General features: G+C 38.6%; 1 protein-coding gene across 1 annotated transcript in view; it reads right to left on the reverse strand.

Annotated features, from left to right (window-relative positions):
• The window catches only part of LOC114558505 (metabotropic glutamate receptor 4), a 151111-nt gene that overhangs the window by 31785 nt on the left and 104126 nt on the right, over positions 1–15200 (reverse strand). The window contains exons 4-5 of the mRNA XM_028582565.1: positions 13451–13605; positions 12502–12642 (exon numbers count right to left, since the gene is read on the reverse strand). Coding sequence (XP_028438366.1) covers positions 12502–12642; positions 13451–13605 — 296 coding nt within the window. The remainder of the gene's footprint in view (positions 1–12501; positions 12643–13450; positions 13606–15200) is intronic.

Below are 15200 nucleotides of genomic sequence, written 5' to 3' on the forward strand. Positions count from 1 at the left end.
TTGATGTGACTGACATAATATTCAGAACAAAAGAGCTGCTCCACAATCAGTCAAAAATGTAAGAACTAAACAATGATTGCTAGATGTGTAAAATCAAGCAAATCATAGCCTTTCAAGAGGCTTGATTACTCAATTGTGATTCCATCATTGCTTTACCATATTTAATATATTTAGAGATTGTGTTGAGTTGTGCATGTTAACCACTGATTATATACTATTTCTTTTATACTTCAATCACAGCCTTTCGCTTAATGTTCGGTCGATCCCTGATAAAACAAGATTATTCAACAAGACTCTTTTGGCATTATATAACCTAATCTGTCTCACCTGAAAAAGCTAACAGCCATTGCCTTACTTGCGGCATCTTGCAAACGTCTCAAGATATTCTAGAATCACCAACTTTTAAACTAAGCAAAGGTTGGGCTTCAATAAGGTTGGGACCATTGTCTGGATGCTCTCAGGTCTTGTTTATATGATCTTTTAGTGTTTATCCCCACAGTCACTTGCCACTTCACATGCATTTATCAAGAGTGCAGAGTATGATAGAGCGGTAGGGGAAAACATAGCATGACAAGTCTGATCATTCTTTATTATTAATGTAATTAGTTATGACTGGTGTATATTAATCATAGCTGGAGTTGTTCTAATGCTTTGTTGCGTTACCCGCGAAGCAAGGTTTCAATTGGCAGCATAATGCTCTTGGTAGCCAGTGCCCTGCCAGATAGGTTGATCAGGAAAAATGACAGCAGGACACTGTTACCGCTTCAAGAAAGAGCAAGAAGTGACTGGAATTAAACTGCAAGATTAAATAAGTTCAATCCTATTAAAGGTCCCGTGACATGGTCCTCTTTAGGTGCTTTTATATAGCCCTTAGTGGTCCCCTAATACTGTATCTGAAGTCTCTTTCCCAAAATTCAGCCTTGGTGCAGAATTACAGCCACTAGAGCAAGTCCCACAATGATCTTTCCTTGGTATGTGCCATTTCTGTGTCTGTAGCTATTGAGGAGGAGAGAGGGGGGCAGGTGGATGTTGGGGGTGTGTTCTTGACCAACTGCCACTTTGCTCGTTTGAAAGCCATGATGTCTAATGGGTGGGCCAAATTCTCTGGGCGGGCAAAGCAGAGAAAGGGGAGTTAACCTTGCTCCTTATGACCTCATAAGGAGCAAGATTCCAGATCAGCTCATCTGAGCTTTCACTTTCTCAAAGGCAGAGCAGGATACCCAGGGCTCGGTTTACGCCATTTCTAGCCACTGAGGGACCATAGGCAGGCTGGGGGAACTCATATTAATGTTAAAAAACCTCATAAAGTGAAATTGTCATGCCATGGGACCTTTACAATAGCTGGAGTAGAAATACACCCTTTTTTATGCATGCACCTCTTTACGTTACTCTGATGGCAATTTAACATGTCGGTCTCACTTTGGAATAAGCACTGCCATTTCTCCCCATCGTGGTGTGACTGCAGCAAAAGAGGTTAAAAAAAAAACCCTCACAGTAATTATCAATACCAAGCAAACCGCTTTAGGTACAACATGTGAGCTCATAGGAATAACAAGAGTCCCAACACAATGCCCTGTCATCCAATGCTTGTAAACTGTCGTTCTTAAAACAGGTGGCAAAATGTGCTCTAATAACTTGATAATAAAATATTAAATAATAAATGGATTATTATAATACTATATTGATTCATTATCAAAACATATCAGTGGATACACTGTGAGAAGCAGAGACAAATGTCCCTCACACTCACAACGATGGTCATTCATCAACGTCAAAATCATTTTAAAATCCATCAGTGATGCAGCCTGTGAGAGAACAGGCTTTTTTTTTTTTCTCCAGTAACATATTTACATTTAACATTAGCAACAACACAGCATTGTGGCTTTTTCAGTAAATGAGCTATTATGTCTGAATGAAGCTGTAATGAATGTGAGAGGATACCTATGTCTGAATAACAAAAAGCCTTTCACAGATAAGATGAAGTCAGCAATGTTACGTATTCCATGTCTGAAAAGGGCTGTTTATATCAATCAAGTCTGGTTTTTGTATGGATTTTACTGTGATAATATATCAGCTGCAGCAGATTTGCTTGTTTGCTAATTATTATAATTTTTTTTTAAACTAATAAAACTTGAGTATAAAGGCAAGTTATGACCTTATGAATAATAGTGGAGTATTGTTTTTTGGTTTCACTTTCATCACACAATTCTTAAAGCTCAAAATAAAAACAAAACTGTGAGAGAATTAGCAGAACACACTTCAGTTCTATCACAGATTGTAGTGTTGTGATGGCTGGGTAAATACAAACAATGTGTTGCTTATGTCCCCTTTTCTCAATTAATCCATGAGGACTACATTATAGATGTGTACACTCTAAAATGTGTTGTCTGCAGTTTTATTTCCCTTAATGTGACATTACAACAGTTATTTCAAAAACGTGAATGACAAAGCATTGTCATTCAATGCTTTGTCATTGAATGACATTTTGCAGTCAGAAACAGGGAAGACAAGTGATTGTTGAAGTGACAGATAACATTTGAGACATTTTTATTCTTTGTGAAAATGTGTTAAGAGCTTATTAAAGGCAAAGCCAAAACACTGACACCCTGTAATAGAGGTTCATTGGTTCAGTGCAGTTGATGGTCTATGACTGAAGTGTCTGTTTTTTGGGGTTTTTTAGTGCTTTGAAGATTGATGCTTTTATAGAATAATTAAATCACCTGATTTTGAACTCTACACAGCTTAAGGGAGAAAACATGTTTGGAAGTTATAGATTAATTTGTATTACAGCACCTCATTTCATCTGTAGCACCAATGAAAGAGTCATTCTGAAGAATGGCTCATGTCAATAACACAATGTGGAAAGAGTGATCATGATCAATTTGGTGTGCTCATGTGTATGCTCTAGTGAAAATTGGCCACACTGTGCTTTTGCAGGCTGTTTTTTTTAATTACTGAAATGTTATTACTCTGACATTTTGTAATAAGCATGCAAGGTAGCAGTATTTCAGTCCTTTGTGCCATTGCTTTCAATTAAGGTTAACTGCAATAGTACACAAAAAATGCTTGGCCTTTTCACTTTCTCATTCACGGCTTTGTGGCAAGACAAACACAACACAGGACGATGTAAACAGTGCATCATGTTCAGATAACAAAAAAGCGACATGAAGCAGTTGATAAAGTGAAATCAGGTTTTGTTTGCACGCACTGTTGTAAGATGTCTGTGGCAGTCATTTCTTATCTCAACAGAGACACTTCATTTTAGGTTCGAGCTTTAAACAGATGAATAGTATTTGTTTGTCTTGGTGTTTTTATCTATATGCTCCCCCAGTATTTGCTCGCTGAAAAGAGGCAATTTAACATCCGTGACAAGGCTCTGAGTGTTTAAGCAGCTTGAATATTGCCAGTTATTCTGTAAATGTGCTACAGGCAAAGGGAAGCATGGATAGGCAGTCTGTCTGTTTTTGTGGCTGTCACAGCCTCTCTCATTTTATTGTCTCCCTTTCTGAACCACTCTGTTATTTTTCTCTCTCTCTTTTAAACATAGATATACAAAGACATTTGGTAATTAATGGCAAGATGCCTCAGAGGTTCGCACTTCCAGCACACAGCCATAAGGTCCTGTGTGAAGTGTTCATGTATGCGTTTCCTCCAGTTTCCCCTCACTGTCAAAGCAAACAAGTCAGGAAGGGCTTTTGGCTCCTTAAAATGAAGCAATATGTGCTTGTGATTCCATGTCATAGGTTATGACCTCATACAAAGGATTTCAAGGAGTTTTATCGGCGTAAACTGGTCAAAGTAAAAAAAGAATGTAAAAAGTCACAGTGCAAACATAATTCTGTGCAGCAACTGTGTTGTCATCTTTCAATTTAAGATTTCAGTTTGAGCATTCATATTTAAGCTTTGCATTTTACTAAGGGTGTGACGAGATCTCGTTTTACAAGATCTCGCGAGATTTCTCGTCGAGGTGAAAAGAGTGAAAGAGTCACAGACAAGACGAACACAATATGTAAACATTGTAAGAAAAAAATGCCGCGGGTGCAGTAGTTAGTAGAGAGCTGTGGTGGTGCTGTAAGTGTTTTTGCATAGTGCTCGTGTTAGCCGCGGTATACGGCATTTTTTTCTTACAATATTTACATATTGTGTTCGTCTTGTCTGTCACTCTTTCGCTGTTTATTATTTCCGCAGGAAAACCAAAATGTTGCCACACAAATGATTTAAAAGTGGCAGGGGGATCTTCAATAGTAATTCCACGCTCCATCACGCTGACATCACATCGCCTCACGAGACAACTTTTCACCTCGACGAGAAATCTCGTCTCGTTCTCGTGAACCCAATCTCGTGATGTGTCTCGTCTCGTGGAGTAAGCGTCTCTTCACACCCCTAGCTTGTAACCTTGGTTCTCTGAGTAAAGACTATTTGACCCAGTCATATTTCTTAACTGAAGTTTTCTTTAAATTAGTGTTAAGATCGCGTCTCGTTCTCGTGACCCCAATCTCGTGTCTCGTCTTGTCTCGTGAGCGAGTGTCTCGTCACACCCCTACATTTTACATTTGACTTTTTACATTGTCACTTGTCAAATTATCATTTTACATTTAAACTTAGCTTTTTCAGTTTCCTGTTGTAGCTTAGTAAAAATAATGATATTTTTTAATTTGATCTCTTTTCGTTTTCTCTTTAGACTTTCAATTTGAATTATGGATAAATATATCCTCCATAAGACAAAGGACAGGAACTGGATGTTGAAATGTGCTGCAGGAAGGTTAGTCAGCAGTGCAAAACAAGCATTGATGTGAATGAAGATGAAACCTTGCGACTGTATCTTTTTTTTTTTTATTATCAGTGCCTTAGAAGTTTTCATCAAGGCAAACCTTGAGATTCTGAAAGAACACAATGCTCCAGAAAGCTCCAGGTCACACTGTATGCTCTTGCTCTACACTATTCCTTTCAATGGAGGCAAATTGCGTCCCTTTTATTGAAGGTAGAGGAGTGCAAAAAATTCATTTTATTACTTGCACACTGTGATTTCTTTCTTTGTGATGCTGAGAAGTATTCTCTGTCCAATTAATGATAGAGCAGCCTGGATGGTTCTTTATTGGAAGGGTGTAGTTAATTTTGACAAAGTTGGACACTTTTTTTCAAGAAATGTTTCCACTTTTTCCAAATGTTAGGGTTTGCTGCTTTTGCTTATCTTACATTACAGTAAAGATTCCCATTGACCGAACAGTTAATAGATAAGTCTAGAAAACAATTTGTAGATGAATCAATAATGAAAATAATCTTTAGTTGCAGCTCTGTCATGTGTGTTAAATTATTGAATCTTAGACTTTGTCCGAGTTTTAGTCAAATCTATAACATCAATATCATTTTGGTGTTCACACATTTTGTGCCACATTACCAAGGTAACAGTTACTACTACTTTCCTTCACTGAAGTGAACTGAAATTATGCTGTCATCAAAATGTATTACAAAACATACAGCTAATAGTTTAGGTTTGAGGCAAACTTTTAAGTGACGTCCACTCTTGGTTAATGTTTTTTTGGCATTAAAAGTCTATAGAATAATAGTTCAAATGATCTCCTTAGGTGGCCTTAGTGGGTTTGACAAACATTGGTTGACAACCATTACAAACCCCTTCCATTTTCTTCTTCTAATTCAGAAGATTGGGCATCATCACCCAAGGGACAAAAATAGACTACAGTGCTTGTCCTCATATCTTCCAAAGACACAGTTGTTCAGATGAAGGGAACTCATTGTTGCAGCTGCAAGCTATGTACAGCAAATGAGTTTAAACTGCCTTTAAACAAGAATGAATTATTGGAAATGGCAAAGGTGAGAAATTGAGTATAACAAACAGGATATCTTTTTCCCATTGCCATCATATGGAGTACATATTCTAAACCACTGCAGGTCAATCATAATTTCTCCACAGTGAAGAGAATGTCTATTTGTTGTTTCTCTGGCTTATCTTTTACTTGAATCTTGATGTATTGTACGTGTTGCAACTTAAGATAATTTAGGAAAACACTGCTAACTTGCGGGTGGTGTCCTTGATGTATTCAGTGAACAATTTAGCATGCATGTACTCATGTCTGGTAGCCTTGATGACTCATGTCTGCAGGGATGCAAAGCAACAGAATGACTCAAGCCAGTTTGCTTTATTAAAATTTTAAACCTCAATGCGTGCTGAAACGACGTAAACAAGAGGCTGTGCCCATGCAGAGGCTTTCATCTTTGCCAACAGCCCAGTATGACAGAAAACTTTTAATTATAGGTAATGCTGCATGGAGTGGTTGGACTGTTGGCAAATTGCTCTACTCTGTATTCTACTTTCTAGTATTGTTTCATATTTTAGGATACAAAAACTAAAGCACTGAACAATCTGAGGACTTTGGAATTGAGTTTGTCTGCTCACTGCATCATTTCTGACCAATGCCACTGCGATGAGAAAGGAGAATCTAATACCATGATACTGTGCAACATTTTTCTATTATTACCAATTTGTAAGTGCTCAGGTTGTATCATAGATTCTCGTTCATTGTGTTCTGCAAAACAGGATCGCGTTTTCTGGTTCAGCAGCATGAAATAGTTGGATGTACAGTGAATAGTCTGAGCTGATCTGATAGGAAACTTGAGAATAATTGGATTCTACACAGCAAACAATTCACATTTGAACCAATGACAAACTAAAACCATGTTGTTATGACACTCATAGAAAGGTCTTAACAGAATGGAACCCTTTTTAAAAGCTATAGATAGCATGATATATGATATCACGGTGATAGCACGGTTTTCAAATTTGAAATTTAGAAAAAGCTATAGCGTGGAATTGTTTGGTCAACCTATCTGGTAAGCAGTGATTGTTCAACCAAGCTTAGCAACTGTAACTAAGCAAGGCTGATAGAATATGCACTGTAGCACAATTATTGAGAATGAGTTTAACATGAAACAGCCCCGAAATCCCCATCACCAAACTCCACCAGACTCCATGTAAATAATCAGTACTTTCATCATTGTAAAACACACTTCATTCAAAGTGGACAGAAACTAAATAAAACTACCAAAAGCCGTCTTTGTTCATCTTCCACTGTTCCAACAATCACCACTCTGGTTTGGTTGAAATAAACCCTTAATTCACCCATTTACATGTGAAAATAGGCAGGCTCTATACACGCTAAAAGTACTGATTATTTACATGGAGTGTGGTGGAGTTTGGTGATGGTGATTTCGGGGCTGTTTCATGTTAAACTAAAAGGTCTATCTCTGTAGGGATCCTTTCCAGTCAGTGTGGTGTCTCTGTGCTGGACCAGAGAAAGGTCCTTTCTTCTAATTGCAGCCACCCAATAAATCCGACGTCTCCTTGTCACATTGGAGACATGCTCTCCCTTCATGCTTTTTCCATGTAGGGAAACGAAAAAAACTTTAACATATGGTTCCTATGGTTTCCACGACAATCGTGTGAGACACTGGAGCATTTTTTTTTTTACAAAGCAGTGTTTTCCAGGCATTTAAAAATAGTGAGGAATTACAACAACCTCCTCTGCTACCAATACAAACAATGAACGGTTCTGGCGGGTAGCCTCCCAAAATGGCGGGGCGCTGTGTAGTGACGTCATCTCCACATTCTCAATAGCTATGTCTATGTCTCTGTAAAGGCAGATCATGGAGACATTTTTAACATTCATGATCAAATAGCATCATATTGCACACCCTTACTGTCAAGATTTGGATTCTCAAAATGCTGAAGCTTTGAACATGGGGCTCCAGTAAGAGCAATGTTTGTCTTTTAAAGAGTTCGGAGTCTTGCTCTATTGGATTTGGAGTTGGACACTCCAGCAACCTCCGCTAAACCCATCACCCGAGATAGCACTAAATTTGCCAAACTGTTCTCTTAGTCCTCATCCTAAAAGCCTTTTTTAAATGTGACATTAAAAATGAAAGCTCATTGTTTGAAAATATCATAATACAAAGTTGGTAAGCTAAGCAGTCAAACAGGGTTAGAGGGTTAGAATGAAAAAACAGTTTGATATTATATTTATCAATACAAGGACTAACTAGTTCTACACTGCAGTACAAGAACAATGCTGTTTCTTTATTTACAAGTACTCTACATACTTGATCATCAACTGGTTAGGACTTTTGCACCTAGTATATACACTCAGTCGCCAGTTTATTGGGTACACTCAGCTAAAACTAATACCATCTAATACAACAGTCCTACATTAAATCCTTTCATAAAGGTTATAATGTTAAATTTTTGTTGAATCTGTTTAGAGAGGTGTTGATTCAACTTAATGATTATTTTGGAGCACGTAGTTAGTGTAGTTGCTGAATTCCATCCATCCATCCCTTTCCCGAGCCACATTAACCAGCTCTAACTGGGGGATCCCGAGGTGTTCCCATGCCAGTCTGGAGATATAATCTCTCCACCTAGTCCTGGGTCTTCCCCGAGGCCTCTTCCCAGCTGGATGTGCCTGGAACACCTCCCTAGGGAGTTGCCCAGGGGGCATCCTTACCCCTGTCTTTCACCAGGCGTGGAAGTGATGCTTTCCGGCTTCGCCGTGGTTTTGTTTCATCCTCCGCCACGCGCCATACCACACCGTGAGCGTCTCAGAAGCGGAACGTCTTTCCTGCCTGACTCGCAGATTTTATTGTTTCTACAAGTACTTGAAAGAACAATTACATGTTTATTAGCTAGACTCTACCTTCCACTCCATGCAAGTAAACTCCATGCCTTCTCTTTTCTGGCGTTGTCCTTATAAAAAAGAATCTGTGATGTTGTATAATAGCTTATGTTTTTCCACCTCCGAGATAAATACTATAAATCTCTCACAGTCTATGGTGGTGTTGAGGAGACGTTGGGGGGTGTATTTTGATAAATTGACTGGACGCTCTTGCTGTTCAAACGGCCCACGGCTCGCGTGAAAATAGATCTGGCGCACATTTTTAGTGGAGCGGGGAGGCGCTTCTCAAACAATTCTGGGACGCGCTGTGTCGTGGCTGTTGGCGTACCAAGCATTGACTTGAATGACCGCAATTGCTCTCGGGGGTCATGGCGCTGCCGGAAAGCGGCGCAGACGCGCCTTTTGAAAAATAGGGGTAATCAGATGCCCTAAGCAAAGGAGCAGTGGCTGTACTTTTATTTCCTCATGGATGACTGTGCTTCTCGCCCTATCTCTAAGGGAGATGCCAGCCACCCTCCTGAAAAAAACCCATTTCAGCCTCTTCTACCCGCAATCTAGTTCTATCGGTCATGACCCAGCCTTCATTACCATAGGTAAGGGTAGGAACAAAAATTGACCAGTAGATTGAGAGCTTTGCCTCCTAGCTCAGCTCTCTTTTCATCACAACGGTGCGGTAAAGCAAATACACTACTCAGATTCTCCGGCTAATCTCCCGCTCCATTGTGCCCTCACTTGTGAACAAGACCCCGTGGTACCTGAACTCCTCTACTTGGGGAGTTGTTGAATTGTATTGGGTTATACTGACAGTTGTTTTTCTGTATAGTGCAGTGGGTGTATTTTAACACATTCGGAGAATTAAAGTAAGGCGGCTATGGTCTGTTCAGGTATTCAAGATAGTATTTTTGTTGCACCCTGAGATATTCACACTGAGCAGTAAAATGATCTGTGGGGTCAGGGGTTACATTGTACATCTGAGGCTACAAAGTAAATCTTCTTGACCTCCGGGAGCACTGGGAGAAACAGCAGCAATAGGACCTGAATAATACGTTTGCACTGTGTTGTTTTCTTTGCTGTCTAAGTCAGAAACACTTTAATGTCTCAATCCTGGAAAATGACCTGACCATGCGGTTATGGTCCATAAATCAGTTGCCAGTGACTTGGATTGTGCGATTAAAAGCTTTGATACCACACAAATAGAATAATTACATGCCTATCTAATCAGGCTAGTACTTTAAGAATACCATTTTCCAATCCCTGGTTGGATCTTTACACAGATTTTTCAAGTGAGTAATTTCCTCTTTTCTACTTTTTAAGTGTGTTGTTCAAAAAAAAACTGAAGTTGTATAATCACAGGAACAACATATAGGATTTTTAGGTTAAAAGTTTCTCCTATTATTTGCTTGTAACTTGTTGAGGTATTATGTGTGGTTATACAATACAGTATTATAGTGCCTAACAAACAGCAGAAGTGGGGACAGGAAATGATGATGCTTACAAAAGGAACAATGGGGAGTATAGTCATGGTACTTGCAAAAGGATTTGAGTGAAATGATAGTACCTCTTCCCTGTGAAAATGTACTGTGCCCAGGGGGCTACTCAGAGGAAGAAAAGGGCTGCAGCATTTTAGGCGGAGAGCAGCCACCATGACAACTGATAAATGCACAAATTATTTAAGATTATGTGTTCTCCTGAAACCTGCAAGTGTGAACTGTGGAAGCATATCTCTTTTTTTTTTTTTTTGCCAAGGGACACACATTTTTTTTCTCTGAGAGGTGATAATTAAATCTGTGCTTAATTGTTTAGCTCTGCCAGTTCATCTTGTGTACCAATTTAGTATGTCTGTGGTATTTGGTTATATTCTGATGTTGCAGTGTCCAATATTAGTTGGATTAGAAAGCCAAATCTAATAATTCCAATCCAGCACACAATACAACAAACCAGTCATTTCATTAAAGAAATGTCTAAAGAGCTACTATACCATCTGCTATCAACATAGTTGTGATACTGAAATCCTAATATGAGTTTGCCTTAGCATCTCCAGGAGGCTTAAACAGCAACTTATCGTTCCTGACTATGCTATTCTGTCTTCCTAACGAGGAACACAAAAAAGACTCAACCCCAAATCATGCAACATCTGTACTCAAATGTGTTCTTATGTATCATTCAAAGTCATACAAGTCATTTATCATCACAAACTGGGATAAGATCAGTATACACTGCTTACATCGATATTAAATAATCACCATTATGGTTCAACAATAGGCTATGGAACGTGATTGTCACCCATATTTTCAACAGAAAGTCTGGAGAACTAAATAATTGCAGGGCTGGGCGATATGGCCACAATCTTCTATACTGATATACTGTAGGTCATTTCTTATCTCGATAACGAATAATCGTTTTCTGGTAATTCAGTAAATACGTAGTCTATATTATTATAACCACATGGTAAAGCCCATTTTGTAAACTCCTGTGTAAATGAAATACTGGACAAATACTTGTCGTCCAAATGACGTAAATATTGTCGTAACGCAGTTCAGCTGCTGGTTTTTCAACATAATAAAAATAAACAAAATAAAAAGAATAATATATATATATTTTATGTATCGTTTTGATGATATATATTGTCATATCGCCTAGGTTGCCAAGACAGCTAGGGTATTTTTATTTAGTTTAGATTTAATATTTAATATTATTGTAAGGTTTATGATCTTGCCCTCATTTCCTTTTGTCATTTTCAATTTTTTACCATTAGATAGTTTGATGCGACATAAAGGAATGTGCTGTACTGTTTTATCTTGCATAACGTAAGATTTATGATGATTTGGTACTTTTTTCATTTTCTCATCCTTTTCTGGTTTTCAACTACTAACCTGTGTGTGTGTGCGTGTACGTGCGTTTGCTCAAGGTGTTTTGTTCATCAGCACAATTTCCGCGGTCCTCAGATTGGATAATTGAGGAAGTCTATGTGTAAATGTATGGAACTGTTGTGATGCTATACCTGATGAAGGTCGAAAAAGACTGAAACCTCATTAATAAATATTCCAGCAGTCAGCTAGACAGTGTGTGGGTGTTTTCTCATTTGTATTCAAAAATAAATGAACATGACATTCCTACCCTTTCTTGGAGATTGATGGCATACAAACTCTTCGAAACCATATCACACTGATACTTTGTGTACTGGAAATATCATCCACCTGAAATTTGTTTCGAATAATGTGTATGAGTATTATTTTTTTGTTTCTGTAACCAGCACATAGATTATGTTGACTTGACTGTTACCATGGCCACTCCAACATACACATGAGGAATGTATTGCCTGGAAACATTACAGGTGCCAGCAATAATTCAGTCAGTCTGGACTACTTGAGATACAGCGTTGCACTGCACACTGGGATGAGAGACGGGCCTAGAGAGCCTACTGATTTTAACGACCTGAAAGCTTGTTTCTAATGGGCTGATTGGATTTACTATTGATTATGTTTTCAGCGCATGCGGTGGCATAGTTTTGTGATTGATATTGTCACCCGCTACAAATTGAAGTAACCAAGAGATGAGTAATGGGAACATTAATTTCTTTCGGAAATTAAAGATTCTCTTTCCTTCACTTATCTACACCAATTACATTTAACCTAAATTAGAGGGGTGTTATGGTTTTCTCCCCGATGACAAATACACATATCTATGCATACCAAGTGTACACACACACACACAAACAATGTAGCCTATTCACAGCAAACCCAATCAATATACTTGGTCACTGATTGAGGGCTTTCCATTGACCGAGTGCCTTCTCTGCTCTTTAGTGTAGACTCACTTGTGCATTTTTTGATGCCAGATCCTTTCTTCACAGCGTGCCGACTAAGCTTGCATTGGAAGTTATTCTCCCAGAACTCTGCAAACCAGATATTCCTTCTGTTATTCTCTAGTGTTCGGCTGATGAAGTAGCGATCAAAACCTGAAAGAAATAAGATGCTGTTAGGATTTATTCTATCGCGTTTTCACATTTGAATATGCTAAGCAAAATGTAAACCATTTTGGGCCTGTCGTAGCGGGTAAATTTGGTGATGATTCCAAATGAGCTGAGTGTTTACTCAAAGCCCAGCTAGAACAGAAGCTTTGCGATCAGAAATATCAGCAATCCAAAAAAAATTGGTTTGCTCTTAGCTAAACAGTAAAATTGTTCAAAGGAAGTCACTTTTTATCAAATTCGATCATCCAATAATATACTATAATTTCACTGAGCTGACTTGTTCTGCAGAATATCATTAAACAAGAGTATGTACAGTAATCATCCAATGACATGGAAACCAAGTAAAATCTACTATATTTATCTTTTCACATGGCTACATTATCTATAGACAGTTTTATTTCCACTTTAACACCTTTTCCCAACATTGTTAAAAAATCAGTAGCTCTACATATATACGATAATAGCCTCAGGAAAATATACCAGATATTATAATATTGATTTAATCAATATAAAAGGTAAGAAACAGCAATGACACTTATTGACAGTGTGGCTGTACATGGCGTAAAACAAACTGTACAACACATTAATAACCATCTGAAGTCCATCCCACTAAAAATCATTTATCTTGAATGTAGAAGGGAGATATGATTAGTGGAGGCAAACATACACTGCAATAAGCAGAAAAGTGGCAGATGGCGTATCAAGTTTTTATTTTATACAAAAACATTGATGTAAGAAAATAAACAGTTAGGAGCCTTCTGTAAGGTAAAGTTAAGAAGTGTGTCATGAATACCTTTGATGGACTGTCGTTTGGGTAGGATGGTGACAGCGCCTTCTGCCATTTCTTCCTGGTTCAGTATTGGGGAGATTTTGGAGCCCCAGCTGTCTGAACCTACCCAGATGAAATGGCCAGTTTGATTGGCCTTCTTAGCTGCCTGAAGGAGCCGCCTTTGGGACAGAGGAAGAAAGCAATGTTTAATTGTACCATATAATATTGTGTTGTCAGTGTTATTTATTTTCTGTATTTACATGCATATCGGTGCTAAATTACCAATGGAAGAAGGCTCCTATTTTAAATGCACCGTAAAGAGGAAATGTAGCTGTCACACAGGTGATTCTATAACTAGAATATTCCATTCTGAGTCTGGACAAAGTTGCACCGAGGCACTTTAGTAGAATTAAAAAGCCACCATAGACACACTATCCATTCCCAGTGCAGAGTAGTTCTTCTTGGCTGTGGCAGAATGACACCCTTGCCACATTTGTCCAGGCTTGTTGCCAATGGAAGTAAGTTTGGGGTGATGTAAAAAACTGCCAGAGAGCTGTTCTGTAGCAGCAGAGTTACATCAAGAAAGCTTGAGCACAGCAACATAAAATTTAAACACCGCCACCAGGCATGTGAAGCATCACCGACCCTCATATCTCCCCAATGCTGCTTGAACAAAACATAAAGAATCAGCTTTTTTACATGGCCGTCTTAACATCTCGCATAAGACTTTGTACAACGTTGTAAAATAATTACTACAGTTTTTTTGTAATATGAAGAGTGGGCGAGCAGTGAGTCATCTCTAACTTTGTCTTTTTACCTTGTAGTTTAATGGCCCCTGGGAATAGGTTTGGAATGGTAATGATTTTTCCCAGTGTCTGGTCTTCAGAAATTTAGTGAAATGAACATATCTTAAGATGCAGTTAAGTGCTTCATGTAGGAAAAATGCGAAAAATTGATTTTCTCGCAAGAGGAGATTACATAACAGAGCCACGACTAGACAGGCTGAAACGTCACACAGAGTGAGAAGTAAAGGTGCTGCGTTGAGGTTGTGGATGGGTGTATACAGGGGGGGGTTGTGGCTCAGTGGTAGAGCGGTCGCCTGCCAATCGGAAGGTTAGTGGTTTGATCCCTGGCCCTGCAGTCCCATGCCGAAGTGTCAGTGTCCTTGGGCAAGACACTGAACCCCAAGTTGCCCCCGATGCTGTGCATCGGAGTGTAAATGTGCGTGAGTGTTTATCTGATGAGCAGGTGGCACCTTGTATGGCAGCCTCGGCCACAGCGTATGAATGTGTGTGAATGGTGAATGGTTCCTGTACCATTCACACACATCCTGTACCATTCACACACATTCATACGCTGTAAAAGTGCTTTGATTAGTCGTTGAGACTAGAAAAGCACTATATAAAAACAGTCCATTCACATTTACATACAGTACTGTACATTTCTCTTAACCTTTTACCAGGTTCAGTTTCCAACTCACAGTTCTTTACTGAGTAAAATTGTAATTGCAAGAAACTTTACTAAAACTGCAACAAAAGTTGTTTTACTTACCTAATTTTAAGTTAGAATTTCAGGTGGTAATTAATTGAATATGACAAATGCAATATATGTTATTGTGAAAAATCAGGTGGAGGAATTCAATGTTCACATAATTAAAGCGCACAATACAAGATGATTTAAAGGTCCCATGATATGGTGATCTTTGGATGTTTTTATATAGGCCTCAGTGGTCCCCTAATACTGTATCTAAAGTCTGTTTCCCGAAATTCAGCCT

The sequence above is a fragment of the Perca flavescens genome, chromosome 7 (genome assembly GCF_004354835.1).
Source record: "Perca flavescens isolate YP-PL-M2 chromosome 7, PFLA_1.0, whole genome shotgun sequence".
Classification (NCBI taxonomy): domain Eukaryota; kingdom Metazoa; phylum Chordata; class Actinopteri; order Perciformes; family Percidae; genus Perca; species Perca flavescens.